Source organism: Rhopalosiphum maidis, chromosome 2 (genome assembly GCF_003676215.2).
Source record: "Rhopalosiphum maidis isolate BTI-1 chromosome 2, ASM367621v3, whole genome shotgun sequence".
Lineage (NCBI taxonomy): Eukaryota > Metazoa > Arthropoda > Insecta > Hemiptera > Aphididae > Rhopalosiphum > Rhopalosiphum maidis.
Window position 1 is genome coordinate 78,124,613 of NC_040878.1, and position 18,152 is coordinate 78,142,764.

The 18,152-nt window shown below is 25.7% G+C and overlaps 2 protein-coding genes across 5 annotated transcripts; one reads left to right on the forward strand and one right to left on the reverse strand.

Annotated features, from left to right (window-relative positions):
- Positions 1 to 13: 13 nt before the first annotated feature.
- On the reverse strand, positions 14 to 7,570 carry LOC113551754 (serine-arginine protein 55). 3 transcript variants are annotated; one of them, XM_026954207.1, is made up of 10 exons: positions 7,403 to 7,570; positions 5,476 to 5,673; positions 4,624 to 4,694; positions 4,235 to 4,348; positions 2,679 to 2,766; positions 1,349 to 1,422; positions 1,075 to 1,284; positions 946 to 999; positions 641 to 736; positions 14 to 307 (listed from the first exon to the last, which is right to left on the reverse strand). In XM_026954207.1, exons 2-10 carry the CDS (start codon positions 5,602 to 5,604, stop codon positions 220 to 222), a joined length of 924 nt encoding a protein of 307 aa, XP_026810008.1. In that variant the 5' UTR covers positions 5,605 to 5,673; positions 7,403 to 7,570; the 3' UTR covers positions 14 to 219. The 3 variants fall into 3 exon arrangements, with proteins under 3 accessions (XP_026810008.1, XP_026810007.1, XP_026810006.1); XM_026954206.1 differs by having other exon boundaries at positions 946 to 1,002; XM_026954205.1 differs by having other exon boundaries at positions 946 to 1,005; positions 7,403 to 7,568.
- A 239-nt stretch (positions 7,571 to 7,809) lies between these two features.
- Positions 7,810 to 10,931, forward strand: LOC113553584 (Meckel syndrome type 1 protein). Of its 2 annotated transcripts, none has more exons than XM_026956976.1 (8): positions 7,810 to 8,220; positions 8,460 to 8,664; positions 8,732 to 8,952; positions 9,436 to 9,646; positions 9,703 to 9,841; positions 10,041 to 10,175; positions 10,235 to 10,488; positions 10,562 to 10,931. In XM_026956976.1, the coding sequence occupies exons 1-8, from the start codon at positions 8,144 to 8,146 to the stop codon at positions 10,799 to 10,801; spliced, it is 1,482 nt and encodes a 493-aa protein (XP_026812777.1). In that variant the 5' UTR covers positions 7,810 to 8,143; the 3' UTR covers positions 10,802 to 10,931. The 2 variants fall into 2 exon arrangements, with proteins under 2 accessions (XP_026812777.1, XP_026812778.1); XM_026956977.1 differs by having other exon boundaries at positions 7,813 to 8,220; positions 9,436 to 9,640.
- The last annotated feature ends 7,221 nt before the right edge of the window (positions 10,932 to 18,152 follow it).

An 18,152-nucleotide genomic window follows, 5' to 3' on the forward strand; every position in this document is an offset into this window, starting at 1 on the left:
TCCAAACACAACATTCATGAATGTTTCTTCAAATTTAATCTTAAGTTTTACAATACAAAATGTTCTGTAAAATCGATAATTGATTTATCTCTACGGCATTGAACATAAATATGACCTAGTCAAATGGTTAGATTAAGTGTACATTAAGTTAACTGGATAGAAAAAGTTGAATTGTTATATATAAAAAAAAAATAATAATAGAGGATTCAATATGCATCTCTAATCGTCTCCTGATTGTGGACTGGCATCACCATTTTTCTCTCTAGATGGTGAGCGTGATTTTTCATCGGGTGAACGTGAATCGCGCCTAGAATAAAGATACATTTTAAGTACATTCATAAATTAAATCAATCATTTTATTTTTAATACAAATTCTTAAATATTAATTAAAATTTTTAAAACAAACATTTATAAGTATATTGGAATAGTAACAAACTAATTATCAAATGACATATATTGAACATTGCATATTGAATAAGTTTAAATTGTAAATAATATTTAAAAAAGTATTATATTCTATCTGTAGAGTAAGTAAGCAAACAACATTTTATTTCAGTTGCTTTCTTTTCACATCCATTCAAAAATAGAAATAAATAACAAATAGTAAGTTACACAAGTATTAAATGTGTATAATACTTACTTAATACGTTTATTTGAAATTGATTGTGAGCGTGATTGAGACCTCTTTTTATCTATAGAACCTGAACGGGAACGTGATTTGGAATGAGCTGGTGATCTAAATTTTTACATAAAATATAAGTAATAATTTAAAATTCATTTATGGTCAACATTTTTATCTTATTATACAATATTTATAAATACAAAACAAAACTTTAAAATTAAATTATTAACTTAATATTAATATAAATAATTGGGAAAACAAAATGAATATTTAATGATTTAAAAATTTGAATAACATTTTTTTATTAATCAAAGTATACATACTTGTAAGGAGATTTCGAACGTGACTCAGACTTTGACTTGGAATGGCTTCGTGATCTACTTCTAATTAAAAACAATTTTCATACATAAGCATTATGTCTAAATAAGTTGTTAATGCAAACATTTAAGCACCTTGAACGAGAGCGTACACGTCGACGTGAACGAGACCTGGATCGTGAACGGGAACGTGAACTAGAAGGACTGCGACTGTGTCTACCTCCACCGCGACCACGACTACTATTTCTGTCTTCTAAAAGTCTTATGCGACGTCCATTCAATTCTGTATCGTCCAACTTATCCAGTGCAGTTTTGAGATCCGAATAGGATGCAAATTCAACAACACTACATAAAAAAAAAAGATAAATATATATATAATATATATTCTTTTATATATTAAAATATTTACCCTTCATTTTTGCGTTGTTTATGCGCATCAGCATAAGTAACTTCCCCAGCTTGGCGCATGAAGTCCTTTAAATCCTAATTATCCAAACAAATTAAAAAAAATAAGAAAATGTTGAGGATTATGTATTTATTAATATACATTTATACATATAAGTTATATTATTATTACTAAATTAATAATTCTACGCCAAATACAATTTATCGATTTTAAAACGGGATTGTTTTCGGGAGACTTCACTTGAAAATGAATAAATGATGGGAAGTGCTCATTTGCTGTTAGTGAACTGAAGATATTTTACACATAATGGGTTACATTGATTTTGATTTTAGTGCTTTTGATGATCGTGTGGCCTTGTTGTTTTGATGACTGATACAGAATTGCTTTTTCGATACTGCATCTTCTAGATCCTTAACTTGTTATTAATTTGTTTATATATTTTCAAGATAAAATTGTTTAAAAATTTATTTTAAAAGCCTAACAAATACCAAACATTGTTTATGTTATTGTTTAAATACATACCTCTTAAACACATGGAATGGTATTGAAAAGCGACTCGGTCTCGGACCATGTGTGGGAAGACATGAATGGGGGGTTAACCAAATTGGGCAGCTGATCGGCTTGTATGGTTGGGAACACCTTTTGTGGTTAGGCCGATCATCCTAGGCCCGGAATGGAATGTGTGATATGGTACTGTGATCTTTTGTGGCATTGGCCTATGTGCCTCATAGTGCCACTCTTATGTTATCGGCCAACGATCAAGCGTTTAATGTCATTGGTATGGACATCGATCGAACCCAACACATTGTGGTGGCTCTTTAGAAAAATAATATTACATTTTTTTTCATTTTTTTTTTTTTTGTACTTTATATTTTGTATTTTTTTTTTTTTATTTATTTATTATGATTAAAAATAAGTTGTTTTCTCAAAACAGACTTAGACCACCATCCACTTTATGATATTAAAAATAAATATTAGTATATAACATACATAATTAATTACTAGTATTAATTAGTGTACTTGTTATAATTGGGTAATAAAGTGAACGGCAAAATAATTTTATGATTTCTTTTAGATAGCAGAGCAATTTATTACAATGTTGTTAAACCTTAATAGAATTGCAGGCTCTTTCCTCAGATAATATTATTGATTGAATGTTTATCAGCACCTCACAAAAACAAACCATATGTGAAAAAAAGTTCAGAAGACATTCAAATAAGTAAGATAAATCTCCAAATGGCAAAATAAAAATTAGTTTAAAATAACAAATTGAAACAAATCTAAAGAAAATAGTAATTAAATAATACAAATTAACATCTAAATTATTTCTTACCTGCCAGCTAACACGACTTGACAAATTGTCAACAATTAATCTGTAATTTGTTCTTGTTGGTGGACCATACCTATCATTTCTATCATCCCTAAACATTACAAAACCATATAAATTAATTAACAATACAACAGTAATTTTGAACAAGAATAGATTATTGTTTATCATCTACACATATCAGTGTTTCCCATTCTCAAACTGTGGTCCGCGGTAAAATGTAATGTAAAAATAATACAAAATTTTTTCAATTGATTTGTGGAATCTTGTAAATGAACAAAAATAAATGGGAATTCAGTTTTCTTAAAATTGAGGTGGTCCACGATCTATAAAATATTATTGAAATGGTTCACATGGTGGTAAAAAAGGTTTGGAAACACTGAATTATATATTAATGTGGAAATGGAAATTTTTATCATGCATGTTCTCTGAAACTACTTATTTGGTTATCTTGATTTTTTAATGAAAGAGTACAGTGGGCAGGTTTTAAGCTTTTTTGATTAAATAACTTTATGAAAAATCAAGTTATTATTATTTTAAAAACTAGATAAATACACACATAAAGATAAATTTTTTTCATCCATATTACCAATTAACCCATTGTTGGTATTGCTATGAGCACTTCGCTCACACAATTGCCATTTTAAGAACCACTGATTTAAATATAATTGGATTTTGACATATACTTCCCTAAGTCGTTTACAAAAATGATTTCGGAAAAATATTAAGTTATAAATAAACTGACAAAGTTATCGAAGCCCAGTGTTGCCATATATATAGTAATACTGTGTAGTTAGCGTTGTACTCGCCAGTCACTGATCACCTTACCATATATTTTATAATTAAACTGTTTTTATTTTCTTGTTATTTTATTATACTATAGCAGTCTAATATTGACATTTGTCAGTACTATGGTATATTTGTATGCTCACACGTCTATTTTAATAGGTGAGCGAAACGCTAACAATGTAAAAATATTATAGACACCAAGGACGAGTTTATTATAACTAAAAAAATAGTATTTTAGTGAATAGCTGATATAATATAACAGTACACATTTTGGTTGTTTATGGTTTGAAACGTCAAGTTGTTGATCTTTGGTTAAGAATGAAATAGAAATCAAATTTGGATTATCTAACAAAAAATTAAAATTAAAAAAAAAAAAAGCAACACTGGGGTGGGATACCTATATAAAAATGATGTCAGTAATATCATCTATGCACCAAAAATCAAACATTATTTAATTTTTATCTACATGTCATATGCTAGATGTTTGGCAACCGAATTTAACACGGATTATTTTGTTTGGGCAATGAAATACACAGGGATAGCTAGTTATGAATAAAAATAGAATATCAACAATATGCAATACTCAAAAACAATGGAAACTGTTTTTAAAACCAACACATGAATCTGGTTAGCTTGTAATCCAACTTAATGTAGAGGTCTGAAACAGTTCCCCTCCTATCATACAGTGCCTATATTCTAAAAGTTTCCCACTCATCTTTGACTATTCTTATAATCGGTATACCTAATCTTTAATTTAAATATTTAATACATACCTAGCATCACGGCGAGGTCGTCTTGGTGGAGGTGGTGGTAAATCACCACCACGCCCTGAACCACGCCAAACATCGCTGCCCCTTGGTGTTCCACGAGCTCGTTCCACAGAAACTCTAGATAACAATTTTAATTATTAAAAATTAAAAATTCGATTTGTGTTTCCATTAATAAATTATAAAACAATTAACTTCACACTCTAATTTAACAATTAGATTGACTAACCATCACTTAATAAATTAATATTAAGCTATTGATCTCTAATTGATGATTTAGTCATTGGTCCATTAAATTTTAGTAACTCAATAAATTAATCAATATTTATTTAATATGTCATTAAGATAAATTGGAAAGATAACAAAAATAAAATGGATTGATAAAAAAACTATACCTTTCACCATTAAGTTCACGTCCATTCAATTCATATACTGCATCATCAGCATCACGATAGTCATCAAATTCCTAAAAATGTATTTTGCATAAATATATAAAAAGTGAAATGTAAGAATACAAATAATATACATAATATTACTACACAGCTTGTTTTGTATTGATATATTTATTATAGTATGGCCATCGTAAGAACGCTAATGGGCGGTGACCAAAAATCGTCCGATCTCGCACATTCCCACCACTAAACTTTCCCGAAATGCTGGGCGCCGTCAACTCTCACTGCCACTACTTGGATGCGTGAATGAGTAGCGTTCTTAGAGTAGCACTACTATATATTTTTTAATCCTTAAGTAGAGCCTCATTAGTCCAGAATAATTCAAACCATCGTCCAAATTACTGGATGTTTTTTAAGATTACTTACTAAAATAACTCAAGATTTTTATTCCATCACCTTAATATTTATTGTATTTTTAATTACAAAAATAATGAACAACTTAAACATAATGAATTACGAAAAAAAAAACTTTTTAATAAACTTTAGTTGTCAGTAATTTTTTCTGGGAATCCTGAGCAACAATACATTTACAGACAAATAAATTTATACATCAATTCAGATTGCCATATTTACCGGATTATAGTATGTATACTGTATATTGATAACTAAATATTACTTACAATATATTCATAGCTAAATTTAAGAAATATTTCTTTAATATGGAGAAGCTCACTGAACAACTTTTCTATATCTCTTTCATGCACTCCATAAAGCAAATATATATTATATAAACCAATAAATATTTTTGAGCCACTCCTCATACTAGTAATTTATTTTTAAAAAAATGTGACTTACCACAAAAGCATATCCGTTCTTCATAGCAATATCCTTGACTCGACCAATTTTCTGGAAAAATCTCTCGAGATCCCTCTCACGAACGCGATGAGACAAGCCACCAACAAACACCCTAGTACCATTACTCATTTTGACCTTTTTAGGCAAGTCACAAATGCTTAGATAGAACTTCTATAACTGAACAGGCTTACCCAGCTCCTGATAACAACAAACATATAAATATCATATAATACAAACCACACTTATAAGTGAATGTATTACAATCATAAAATTCTTCTTATTAGGTTCATTAATTTTTTTTAAAAAAAAAGATGAACAAAAATTATGACTTAAAAATCACTAATAAAATGACATATGTGGACAGTATAACCCATTTTGAGACAAAATAAAGACAATAATTACTTTATATAATATAACAGAAGAATATAATGTTGAGTTTTAGTAACCATTTTTTCTAAATTAAAAACATTTAAACAAAATATACTTTTACTACTTATTTAAAAATATAGAAATATAATTAAAAAAAAAAAATTTTAAAATCAGAAGCCTGTTTATTACTATGAACAGTAAAAGTATATTAGGATAGATAAATATACTAAGTGTAAGTGTTGAAGTACAGCTGCAGAGTTCATCTATAAGTATATCTTTAATGCAATGCTCAAATATTATAGAACTAGGTAATATAAAATAAAATTATATAAAAGATATACAATATGTACTTTAGTTTATTATATTGTTTCAACTTTAAATGGAATTTTTAAAATGTGATGCAAAATTCTTCTTGTGATTTGTATGCACTATTCCATAAAATATTATCCTGAACTAGATTAAATTAAATTGAAATTATGTTGCTAACAAAGACAAGAATAAACATGTTTTTCATTAGAAACAACAGTCAAAAGAAAATCATAATTTATAGATTTCATTAAAATTTTTAGAAATGTATACAGGTGTTACCAACATACATCATTAAAAAGTTTAGAAAAATAAAATATTAAAATATACAAATTATAGATTTAACATAATAAAAAATTGGCAGATTAAAGCTAAACAATATTGTTAATAAATTCTAACATTTAAAGTTAATATATAAAGTATGTTTAAATCACAAAATGAAAATTACAATGTCAAATAATTTATATATTATACTGTTATATAAGACATTAACCATGTTAAAAAATAAGCCAAAATATGTAACTCAATAAATTGATCAGTAATAATAATCTCTTATTTAAGAATAGGTAGGTACTAAGTACTTGACTGAATAAAAATAAAAATATTCTAATAAAAAATTAAATATTGAAATTAAGTTGGGAACTAAAACACAATAGGTATCCTTATTGTTTTCTTAAAACTTAGCTAAGTATATTTAAAACAAAGGAATACATAATAAAATGGTAATGGTCATTAGTTCCTTTTTTTAATTAATATTGAAGTAAATCTTTTCAATAAGTAATAACAATCCAGTTATTATAGATAATGACAGAAAATATGTACCAAATAATATGTTTAAGTACCTAAATAATCATCGAAAAGTGAGTAAGAACTTGTTACTAAAATGGTTCTTATAAAAACAAATTGTACATATTAAATGTACAATAATATACAAGTGTTGTAAAATTTAAAATTATTATTTATATTAGTTAAAAGGATATACAACACTAATGTGCACAGATATCTAAAAAACCGCTAAGTATCAAAACAAAACATCTAATAACATCTATTGTACAGATAATATGTATTTAACATGGGAATAAGATATTTACAATGGAAATGTATCATTTTAATGTGATATACGTAAACCAAACTATAACTAAAGTTACAGATACAAATGGTGTACCTCACAAATAGTTATAAAACACATGGCAGGGAAGGATAAAAATACATATTATTCAAAAGATAAATCCTTAAAATATTAAAAACAAACCTTTAAAAATAGCAGTGGATAATAAAACAAATTACAAATAATATAACTCAAATGTACCAGAAGCAAACTAATTAAAAAAATTGCCAATTGGCTTAAACTCACACACGACGAATATATGCAATAACAAATAAAAAGTAACAAGATGGCGGAGTGTAGACGATCAAGCGTCCTTTAGAGTACGCAAAATGTAATATCAAAGCGCATGCGTTGTACGTTAATAACGTTGTGAAATGTTTATTTCAAAGAGTTTATAAATGTTCTAAACGAATATTGCAGCGTGGTTGTTAATGTTACCAAGTACCAATATTAAAATTTAAAGCATAAACCTGGTTCATTATGTGACTATTGATTATACTTTATAATATCTTGATGTGTAGTTGTAAACTTGTAAACAATCAATAAACAAAATTATCATTGGAGATTACTCAAAATTCAAAATAACCAAATAATAAATGATATTTAAAATTTATATTTTTATTTTTAATATTTTTATGGACTTATGCCTATAATGCCTACTGCCAACTGCCTGTGTTAAAATAATTGAATATTTAACAATATCAATTTTATTTAGTGAATATTATATTCAATTTAAACTTTTAAAGCTTAAAATCATGTTAAAACTCACAGCTAAGGATATTAACTATTACAATTGATAAAACGAAAATAATAGAAATGTATTGATTCAAATTTATTTTATAGACTCAGAAGACCGATTTAATTAAGACTTAGTTTGAAAGAAAAATGTCTAATAAGGATGATATAGATTATGATGTAGGTAGTTATAGATGTGAAGGCTCGGTAGAGCATTTTAAATTCAGGTAATTTATTTATTTAGGTACTTATATCACAGAATACATGAAATTTAAATTAAATTTCATCTATTCTGTACATATATTGTGTATCTGATGGTGTCCATTTAGTTTTGTTAAATTTTGAATCTTATACTATCCAATCAACATTAAAAAATCCATATATACAAACTTATATTAAAGTATTTTTTTTTAACTAGACTGAGTTAGTGAAATACCATTAACATTATTTTTTATTCTATATTCAGAATATGTTTAGAAATATCTCGTACATCATTTCACCATAAAAATACTGAAATTGAAAAAAAGTATACGAAAAGAATTGAAAAAGTATTTCATTGGATGGAAAAAACATTAGATGAACCACAAGATCAAAATGATTTAGAAGAAACATCATCATCAATTGAAGGAAAACTTTTAGATAGCCATCTAAAAACCAAATTTAATCAACATGTAAGGTTTTAAGTTTTATGATAAAATGGTATGCAATAATTAATTATTTAAACTTTTATCATTTTAGAATGGCCGTACAATTCTGCATGAAGTTATGGGTCATGATAATACACTCACCGAATCATTTAAGAAAATGGGCTTAATGAATAATAAAGATTATAAAAAAAATGCATATTTTTTTACTAAAAATGTTATTGATAATTTACCATCTGACATTTCAAAATTGCAAAATAGATTACCAAATTTCAATCAAATAATGCATGTTCTTCTTGATCTTGGAAATAATGGGTAAAATAATCATGTAAAGAATAATGTCAAATAGTCAATAAATGATTTACATGTTTCATAATAAAATAAATATTTAAGGAGTTACAGTGATTTTAGTCTTTTTCTAATACATTGTCACACAGAACATAACAATTTAAGCATGTTTTATTTCCTACATATCAATATTGATCTAGTGAAGCAATTTGAACTCCTAAAATAGATTTGAGTTTATTATAAAATTTACTTGATGAGATTAGCTTTTCCAAATTTTCCTATATGACTTTTAGGATCAAGAAGGATAGAATAAAAAATATAAAAAAGTAAATCCACCATTACATTAGAAATAGTACACTTCTAAATATTTCTGTGTTGTTTGTATACTAAAAAAAAAACAGATAATGAATACTTCCAATCTAGGACTAGTCTATTTAATCTTATATTCTAATCATTTTATTCCTGTTAACAATGTTTGTAGAATAATTTATTTGTTTTTAATTATTTTAGTACAGACAACAAAGAAAATAATCTTGTATTAGCATCATTATATTGGAATCCAAACAGTCATATTATGACAATATTTCCTGATTTTACAACTAACAATTGTTCAGGATATATACTTCCAATTAGTACAGTGAAAGATTCATGTTTTGAGTACCGATTTTGGATAGAAAATCTATCAAACGAATCTCTAGAGCTGATAACTGATACTGTAAATGTAAATTATTACTTAAAATATAAAAACAGATATTATTTATATTTTATTTGTTATAGTTTCATCTACTCAAATTGGATAACTATGAATTTTATATACCAGAGACTGATACTATAGAAATATTTGCTGAAATAACTTCTGCTAGCGGATTTGAATATGACAATTTATTTATTCGTTATTTTATTGATCTTCCATCAGGTAAATTTTCAATCTTAGCAAAATTCTACTTTTATCATTAATCTTAAAAAATGCATATTACTCAAGGATTATTATTATTAATTTAATAATCAATTAATATAAAATCATGCAACAATATTTTTATAATTATTTTTTTTATTTATTTATAAAATAATATATGTTATTAATCTTCTTTAAAACTATTAATTATGTTTAAAAGGATGGGAATGTGCAAGTACCAATTCACTCAGTGGAACTACTCATACGTGTCGACGAAATAACAATATGACATCCATATTTTCATATCTATTCAATGTTACAATAATATTACCAAAAACAATTGATCAGCCTAAAGGTGAAATTTTGTACAGTTTATTAAATAATTATTTATATTATATTTATTTTATACTTTAGATCAACCTATTAACTCTGCATTTATAACATTTATTATCTATTCAATTGATTCGTGGAACAAAGAACGAGTTGAAGGATATGCATCATATCAAATTCCAAAATTCTCTACTCCAATATCTTATAAAACCAATATTAAATTAGAAGCGTGGTTACCAAAATCTAGAAATTGTGTTCATAATTTACAAAGATATTTTATTGGTGGAACAGTAAAGTTGGCTGAACCTAATTATACAAATGTTCCTACCAATTTCAATGTAAATTATAATATCGAATAATATTATTTCAATGTTCATTTGACTGTTTGTAATATATTTATGTATGTTGTAGGAAAAGTTGTTAAGTAAATTTGGAATGGAAACTGAACATAGAGGTTCGCTGAATATTACACTTAGTAATCTAATGCAACGTTGTAAAAGCATTGAAAATATTAATAATATTAATACTAGTGACATTGTATCTGCTCAAGCGCTAGTAAAAAGTGTCAACAATGTAATGGCTAGTTTCAAAAGAGCACGGCAAAGAATGCTTTTAGCTTGCCAACCAATATTAAGTCCATCACATAATTAATTCATTTTTTTAAATTAAATTATTACTAATTATAAAATACTCAGATTAACGCATTTTCATTCTAGTCAATATTTATATATTATATATTAAACATAAATAATTATTGTCAATAAAAAATTATTTATACTTATGTTATAGAGCTCAAATTTTATTTTTACATTTAGATAAACTGTAATAAGTTTATAGTATCTAAGTAACAGTGTCTTAAAATACTTTTTAATATTATCAACTAATACAATATAAATTTATTTACTGGACAATATTTTATTTAAAAAAAATATGTGTGTATATTTATTATTTATAATTCCTTTGTCTCTTTTATTATAGATTTTTTCTTGTTTTTAAATGTTTAATTTCATATTTAAAACACAATATATTTCTAAAAATGTATGAATATCTTTAATACCAAATATCAACTTATATTAGACAGTATATTGTGTTGTACTAGTTTCTGTGCAATTTTGTATATTCCATACCTAACTTTTTTTTAAGAAATAAAATATTAAAACTTGCATAGAACTTTGTGAACACTTTTAAAAAATACAAAAATAATAGAATATACATAAATTAAAGTTATTCACAAAATTTGAAATTCATATTTTAACTAGCAAAGAGAGGAAGTAGAACAATTCAAAACCATTTAATTTAGATTTTAAATAATTTAAAAAATTTAAGAATAAGTGTAATATACTAATATTAAATCTTTTATAAAGTAAAAAACCAAATGAAGTTCAGAATCCTGCATTCAAAATATTTTATGTTACCTTCATTGTTAACTTATTCAGTTAATAGAAGGTATACAATTATTCAATTTGTAAAACAGATTAGTAGTGGTGGATCAAATAAAAAGCTTTAAAGATGGTAATTCACTTCCAAACATAACAATGTCATGAACTATTCTGTAAATAATTAAAAAATTTTCAATGATGAATTACACCAATATTATGCTTGTGTATTATTTTATTATTGTTTAAAAAATAACCACTCACCTTATATTATATTTGGTGAACAAAAGCTATCATTAATTCAAATTTTATAAATTTTATTTTATTTATATATATATTAAAAAAAACTTATTTTACACCAGAAAATTAAAATTATCTAATAATTATATTTAACGATTATTTTATCACAAATATAATTTAATCTGTTGCCTTTGTCAAGTTTATACTTAGTGCTATAAATAAAATAGTTGAATATATTCACTTATTAAAATTAATATTTCATGACGAATCAAGTACTTTTGTGTTATGGATATCCATTAGGAGCATAATATTTAATTAGTTTTTATTATTTTTTAGTAATTTAATTAAGAATAAATAGGATAATATTTTTATCAATCAATGAGAAATTGAGAAAATATTAATTTTACTGGTATATTTATTATGCATACTATTATTAATAGTTTATTTATATAATGTTTCAATTGTTTGTGTCATGCTATTGTGTTGGTTGTTAGTCCTACAAACTTTAAAAAATTATCACTATAAATCATAGATAAATATCATATATATCATATTATATTATACTTGATATTTTTTATCAGTATATGTCATTGACACATACTGGATTTGGACTCCATTTGAGGCCTTGAGCCATATTGAGTATTCATGTAAACTATCATTTAGTTATCCATTTTATTTGCTATTAATGAAAATTGAAATATTAATAAATAATAATTTACATTAAAAAGTACCTTTCAAGAAATGTTTGGTTGTGCTACACTCTACTCTGTTTCTAGTATGTACTGTATACATTAGTCGAATAGAGCATATTAAAATGTATTAGGTACTTAATTTTATAAAATTATGTTTTATTTATAACTAGCAGGGGTTACCTGGTCTTCGCCCGGGCCAGATATTTTATAGTTATATTTATTGACTGTCAGTTGATAATTATAATAATATATTATTATGATAGCCCGGGTCGTGACTACAATAATTTAAAGTAGACGAAGAATTTTTTCTTAAATATAATAATTTTCTATTCAAAATATACGTAACAAAAATTAAAGTAGGTAGTAAAAGAAGTTGATAATTACGTAGTCTTTAAATTATATAATAAATTTAGTACTATAAATACAATCTATAAATCTTTAATTTATATTTTTAAAAGTAAATAGATTTGGTTCTCCTATTTTTTCCGCTGTATCATATTTTAACGAGTACCATTCATAGAAACTGAAAATTTTAGCAATAATAATTAATAATTTTACCGAATATCATGAATTAATATTATACGAATTATTACCCCATTACATGTAATAGTCAATTGCCTGAGATAACAGAATAACTATCACCCCATCAGAAACCAAGAGATCGACATGATGTAATAGCAAGAGTATTTAAATTTAAATTGAAAAAATGAATGGATTTAATAACAAAAAGTAATATTTTTGGTGAAGTTTTATCATGGGTTTATTCAATAGAATGGCAAAAAGAGGATTACCACATGCTCACATTCTAATATGATTAAAAAGTAAACTTCATCCCAATCAAATTAATGATTTCATTTCAACCAAGTTACCAGATCCAAAGAACAATTTTGAATTGTTTGAAATTTTAAAAAAACACATGATACATGGACCATGTGGGAAATGGAATCCATTGTCACCTTGTATGAAAAATGGCAAATGCAAATTTAATTATCCTCGAAAATTGATGATGAAACCAGGACTAATTCTAAAGGATATCCATTGTACAGAAGGAGTACAATGAATGGTGGTTTTAAAACTAACATAAAAATGAAAATAATGCTTGGGAAATATAAAACAGTTGAAATAGATAACAGGTGGATTGTACCCTGCTGTCCACTTATTTTAAAACTGCTAAAAGGACATAATAATATTTAATGCTGAAATATTTATGTAGATTATTTCCATTAAATATAATATATTAAAATATATTAACAAAGGTATTGTTCAAGCAATGTTTACAATAGAAAATAATAATAAAAATGAAATTGAAGACTGTCGATCTGGAAGATGTATAAATAGTAACGAAGAGCAATATAACGGATTTTAGGTATCCCTATTCATGAGCGGTATCTCAACATAGTTCATCTCTCTGTACACCTAAAAAATGGACAATGTGTTTACTTCTCAAATGAGAATGTTAAAAAAAAGCAAAAACACCACCAGAAACAATATTAACAGCATTTTTCAAATTATGCCAAGCTGTTCATTTCGCCGAGACGTTGTATTATTATGAAATTCCAAAATATTATACATGGAATAATTCAACCAAATAGTTTAATATTAGAAAACAAGGAATTCTGGTCAGTGGACATTTAAACATATTTTAAGCTAATACGATGGGTCAAATGTATACGATACATCCAAGTAATCCCGAATGTTTTTTCTAAGAATCTTATTACATAATGTGCGTGGGCCAACATAAGAAATATTGATGTGATTATATTTGAAAGATGAAACATACAGAGAAGCATTCGAACGGCTTGGTTTATTTAAAGATGATAAACACTGGGATGATAATTGTGGTATGAATTACACAGAGAAATCTTTAATAAAGCTCTTACAATCATAGAGGATGTATGTTTGTTAATATCGCCTAAACATTTAAATCAATGAAGATTAACTTTAACGGATCAAATACAAAATATTTCTCACGAAACCGAAATTATACGTGAAACATCATATAATATATTAGATTTAAATGCATACATCAATGTTAATAAATCATGACTAGTCGATGATCGAAAAAAAGCATTCGAAAGAATTATGAATATTATTGAAAAAATGAAGAAGGTTGATATTTTTAGACGCACCAGGAGGTACTGAAAAAACTTTTTTATTAAATTTAATATATGCAGAGATAAGAAAAAAAGGCGATATCGCTTTGGCTATAACGTCCTCAGGGGTCGCGGCAACCTTGTTACATGGTGGCCGTACTGCAGATTCTGCATTAAAATTACCATTGAATTTTATCTTAACAGAAAAGCTTACTTATAAATTGTAATATAATAGATAATCCAGCAACCTGTAAATTATTAAAAAGAACTAAAGTAATAGTTTGGGATGAATGTAGAATGGTGAATAAAAAGAAACCAAAGCTTTAGATAGAACTCTACAAGATTTAAACAACAATAAATCTATAATGGCAAAAGTGGTTGTTATTTTAGCTGGTAACTTCCGACAGACACTACAAATAATAACACGAGGAACACCGTCTGACCAAATTAATATTAATAATAATAATAATATCTATATAATGTATTTATTTAATGCAAATGAGCCTTAAATGGTTACTAATGATTATTATTATTAATATTGTCTATTATTAGTACATTATTAATCCGCTGAAGTGCGCCACTAGTTACGATCTTGTTTCGTTACACCCTGAGTCCGGAAGGGATGTTGGGTTATTCTCACATAGATACTGACCTTCCCCAGATCATGCCCAATATCCATGTTAAATTTCAAATGAATCGGACGAGTAGTTTTCAATATTACGAGTGCGGAAAAAAACGACATTCATTTTTATTTATATAGATATAATAATACTATAAGCCATTAATAAATACATAAAACAATTAATTAGGTATCTACTACTTATATTATAATATTATTTTATATAAGATATTCCTATATACTTACATATGAATTTTATCTAATTAATTTAGTGATATTTATTACAATTATTTAATATTAATAAATTTTTAGTATTTACTTATACATACCTATCTAGGTATTTTTAACTATTAAGTTTAAACAATATATCTACAAAAACATCAAAGATTTTAGTTGTGTACATGAGTATCATAACTCATTATTATAAAAACAGAAATTTTTTTATTTATTTTTCATTTTATTAGTTTTTTTATTTGTATTTAAACAAATACCTTATTGTTTGCAGTTTGTTATTTGGTAATTTCAATTGGTTACTATATTTGAAAATTCATCAAAATGAAATTTTATCCATTGAGTAAACGTAAATTGAAGGGGAGCTTAGGGTTCATCAAAACCAATCTTGTGTTTTAGTCATAAATATATAAAAATACTAGATATAGTCGCCACGCATTTTAATGTGGTTAAGAAATGACCTATCATTGAAATTAGTTATGAACTATATCAGCTGTTTTTAAATATTAAAATTTGTATAAAAATAATACAAAAAAGACAGTATCACAATTTACAAGTCATGAATATGTAAAATATTAAATTTTATAAAAGAAAAATATGACACAAGCTGGACCCCGCATTTTAAAATAATCAGAAATCTGGCTTTTTATGTTTAATAATATTAAATACTTATTATTTATTAGGTAATATTTTAATTTATAATTTTAGAATAATATTATTAATAAATTATAAATATATATTTTATATGAGCAACGGCCCACCGGGAAATTTCCCGGTATCCCGGTCGTCCAGTCCGTCACTGTCTGACGTCTATGTGATTCCTAATTAAGCCAATGTGTAAATACAAATGGTATGGATTATAATTGATAATAAATTGGTCAATTCAATTATGTATAAAAGTTATTTAATTAACTATAGGATTGGTTAAGCTGACGTAAATTTAATATGTGGCTCGTAGCCCGTAAGTCAGAGAGAAATCAAAATATTATAGTGTGCTCTAGCGTGAATCTAGGAAAAAAAGCCCCTAATAACATTCATCGGAAAAAAAGCCGTGCTAACTAAATACATTATTCGTTATTTTATTATGATTTACATAATTAAATATAAATGTATAATCATTACATTTACCTATATAACAGTTCTTTAACATATTAATAAGTATAGCTGCAATCTGCATTTAACATTGTCAATAATTATCATTTGTCATTTGTATCTACATAATGTAAAAAATATTTAAGGGTAATTTTGTTATAGATGGGTATATGGGGTAACTAACAATTTGTTTTTTCAAGACAGGCCTAATAAATGGTTATTATAGTAGGTATGTTAATAAAATATGGACCTTTTATGATGTATTACAAACATTTTTTAATAGTAAATCGTAAATTAAAAGGTGTGAAAGGCTTTTTGACATAACTTTTTTCAACGCCTCCGAGAAAAAGTTTAAAATGGCACTTTTTATGGTTCACTGCCCATATTAGTAACTGTATAGTGTATAGGTACTATCGAGTTGGTAATCACAATATACCTATTCATAACTATATATAGTTAGTTATAATATAGTTCTTACAACTATATGATTGGTTTAGTTTAATTAAATTAAATACATTTTCAGTCTCATAAAGTTAGAATAATATTAAAATTTTCTATTTTAGTTAATTTTTAACCACATAAATAACTAATTAATTTTTATTCTTATTATCAAAGTCCCCGAATCGTCAATGCATTATGATTATGCATGTATACCTAACATAAATTAATCAGTGAGTCACGAGAGCCACGCCAGCGTGGCTGGCAGGAGTGATGGACGATGGTTAAGGGTCGTTGGTCGTGACCGTGACGACCCCTCACTCAATCCTTATTCATTGAAACACATTTTTAGAGTCACCACATTCGTATATTAACAATTATGAATTGTTAAGAAAAATTGTGTATTCTTAAATTAAAATTGTAAGCTTTATACATGTAACTATTTTCTGATTACCACTTAGATATAAAATTTATATCTTAATTCTTACAATCAAAGATCAAGCTGAGAAGAATTGACATCACCGTTTAATCTACATCGGGATTATAAATAATAATTCTTTAACTAGGTATTGGTTAACTATTAGGTTATATAATTTTCATAAAATGCATACATATAAATTATAATTTTTAATAAATTCTGAATGTAGTTAAAATGTATTCGTTTTATAATATGTATGTGTTTGTCTGGAGATACTTTTTCTAGTATTAAAATTGTTGAGTGATAATGACAATACATTACGTATTTATGTGTGATCAATGATTATTAATTATATAGTTACAGACTTTACAGTAGTTACACAGTTACACAATATTACAATAAACTAATTTTATTATTGCTATTAATTATTATTTATTATACTTTTATAAGTCTTAAAATAACCTTTTATTAAAAAATACTTATAATATTTTTAGTGATTTAAAAAATAATTTATTTCAATAACAAATGTGTTGGAGTCTACATAATACAGACGAAATTTTAGATTTGTAATTTTTGATTTTTTTATGTTTTTGTATAGGAAAATATAATATACAATATAATAAATAAATATTATACTTTCACCAACAATAAGGATTCAAAAATAAGGATAATATGATAGTGTAAATTTACATTTGAATTGGCAACAATTGAAATGTACGATTCGTAGGTGGTGCGGTTATCTACTAACTCACAACATAATTTAGAGGTATGATAAAAAAAGGGCCATTATTTTGTGAATTATT

What these genes read in the sequence shown, in the direction of transcription:
- LOC113553584 (XM_026956976.1), top strand. Translation starts at nt 8,144, where the DNA reads ATGTCTAATAAGGATGATATAGATTATGATGTAGGTAGTTATAGATGT. An exon ending in CTTGATCTTGGAAATAATGG is followed by an intron (nt 8,953 to 9,435) that starts GTAAAATAATCA and finishes TAATTATTTTAG; the next exon opens with TACAGACAACAAAGAAAATA. An exon ending in ATGTTCCTACCAATTTCAAT is followed by an intron (nt 10,489 to 10,561) that starts GTAAATTATAAT and finishes TGTATGTTGTAG; the next exon opens with GAAAAGTTGTTAAGTAAATT.
- LOC113551754 (XM_026954205.1), bottom strand. Translation starts at nt 5,604, where the DNA reads ATGAGTAATGGTACTAGGGTGTTTGTTGGTGGCTTGTCTCATCGCGTT. An exon ending in AAACAACGCAAAAATGAAGG is followed by an intron (nt 1,285 to 1,348) that starts GTAAATATTTTA and finishes TTTTTTATGTAG; the next exon opens with TGTTGTTGAATTTGCATCCT. An exon ending in CGTGTACGCTCTCGTTCAAG is followed by an intron (nt 1,006 to 1,074) that starts GTGCTTAAATGT and finishes GTTTTTAATTAG; the next exon opens with AAGTAGATCACGAAGCCATT.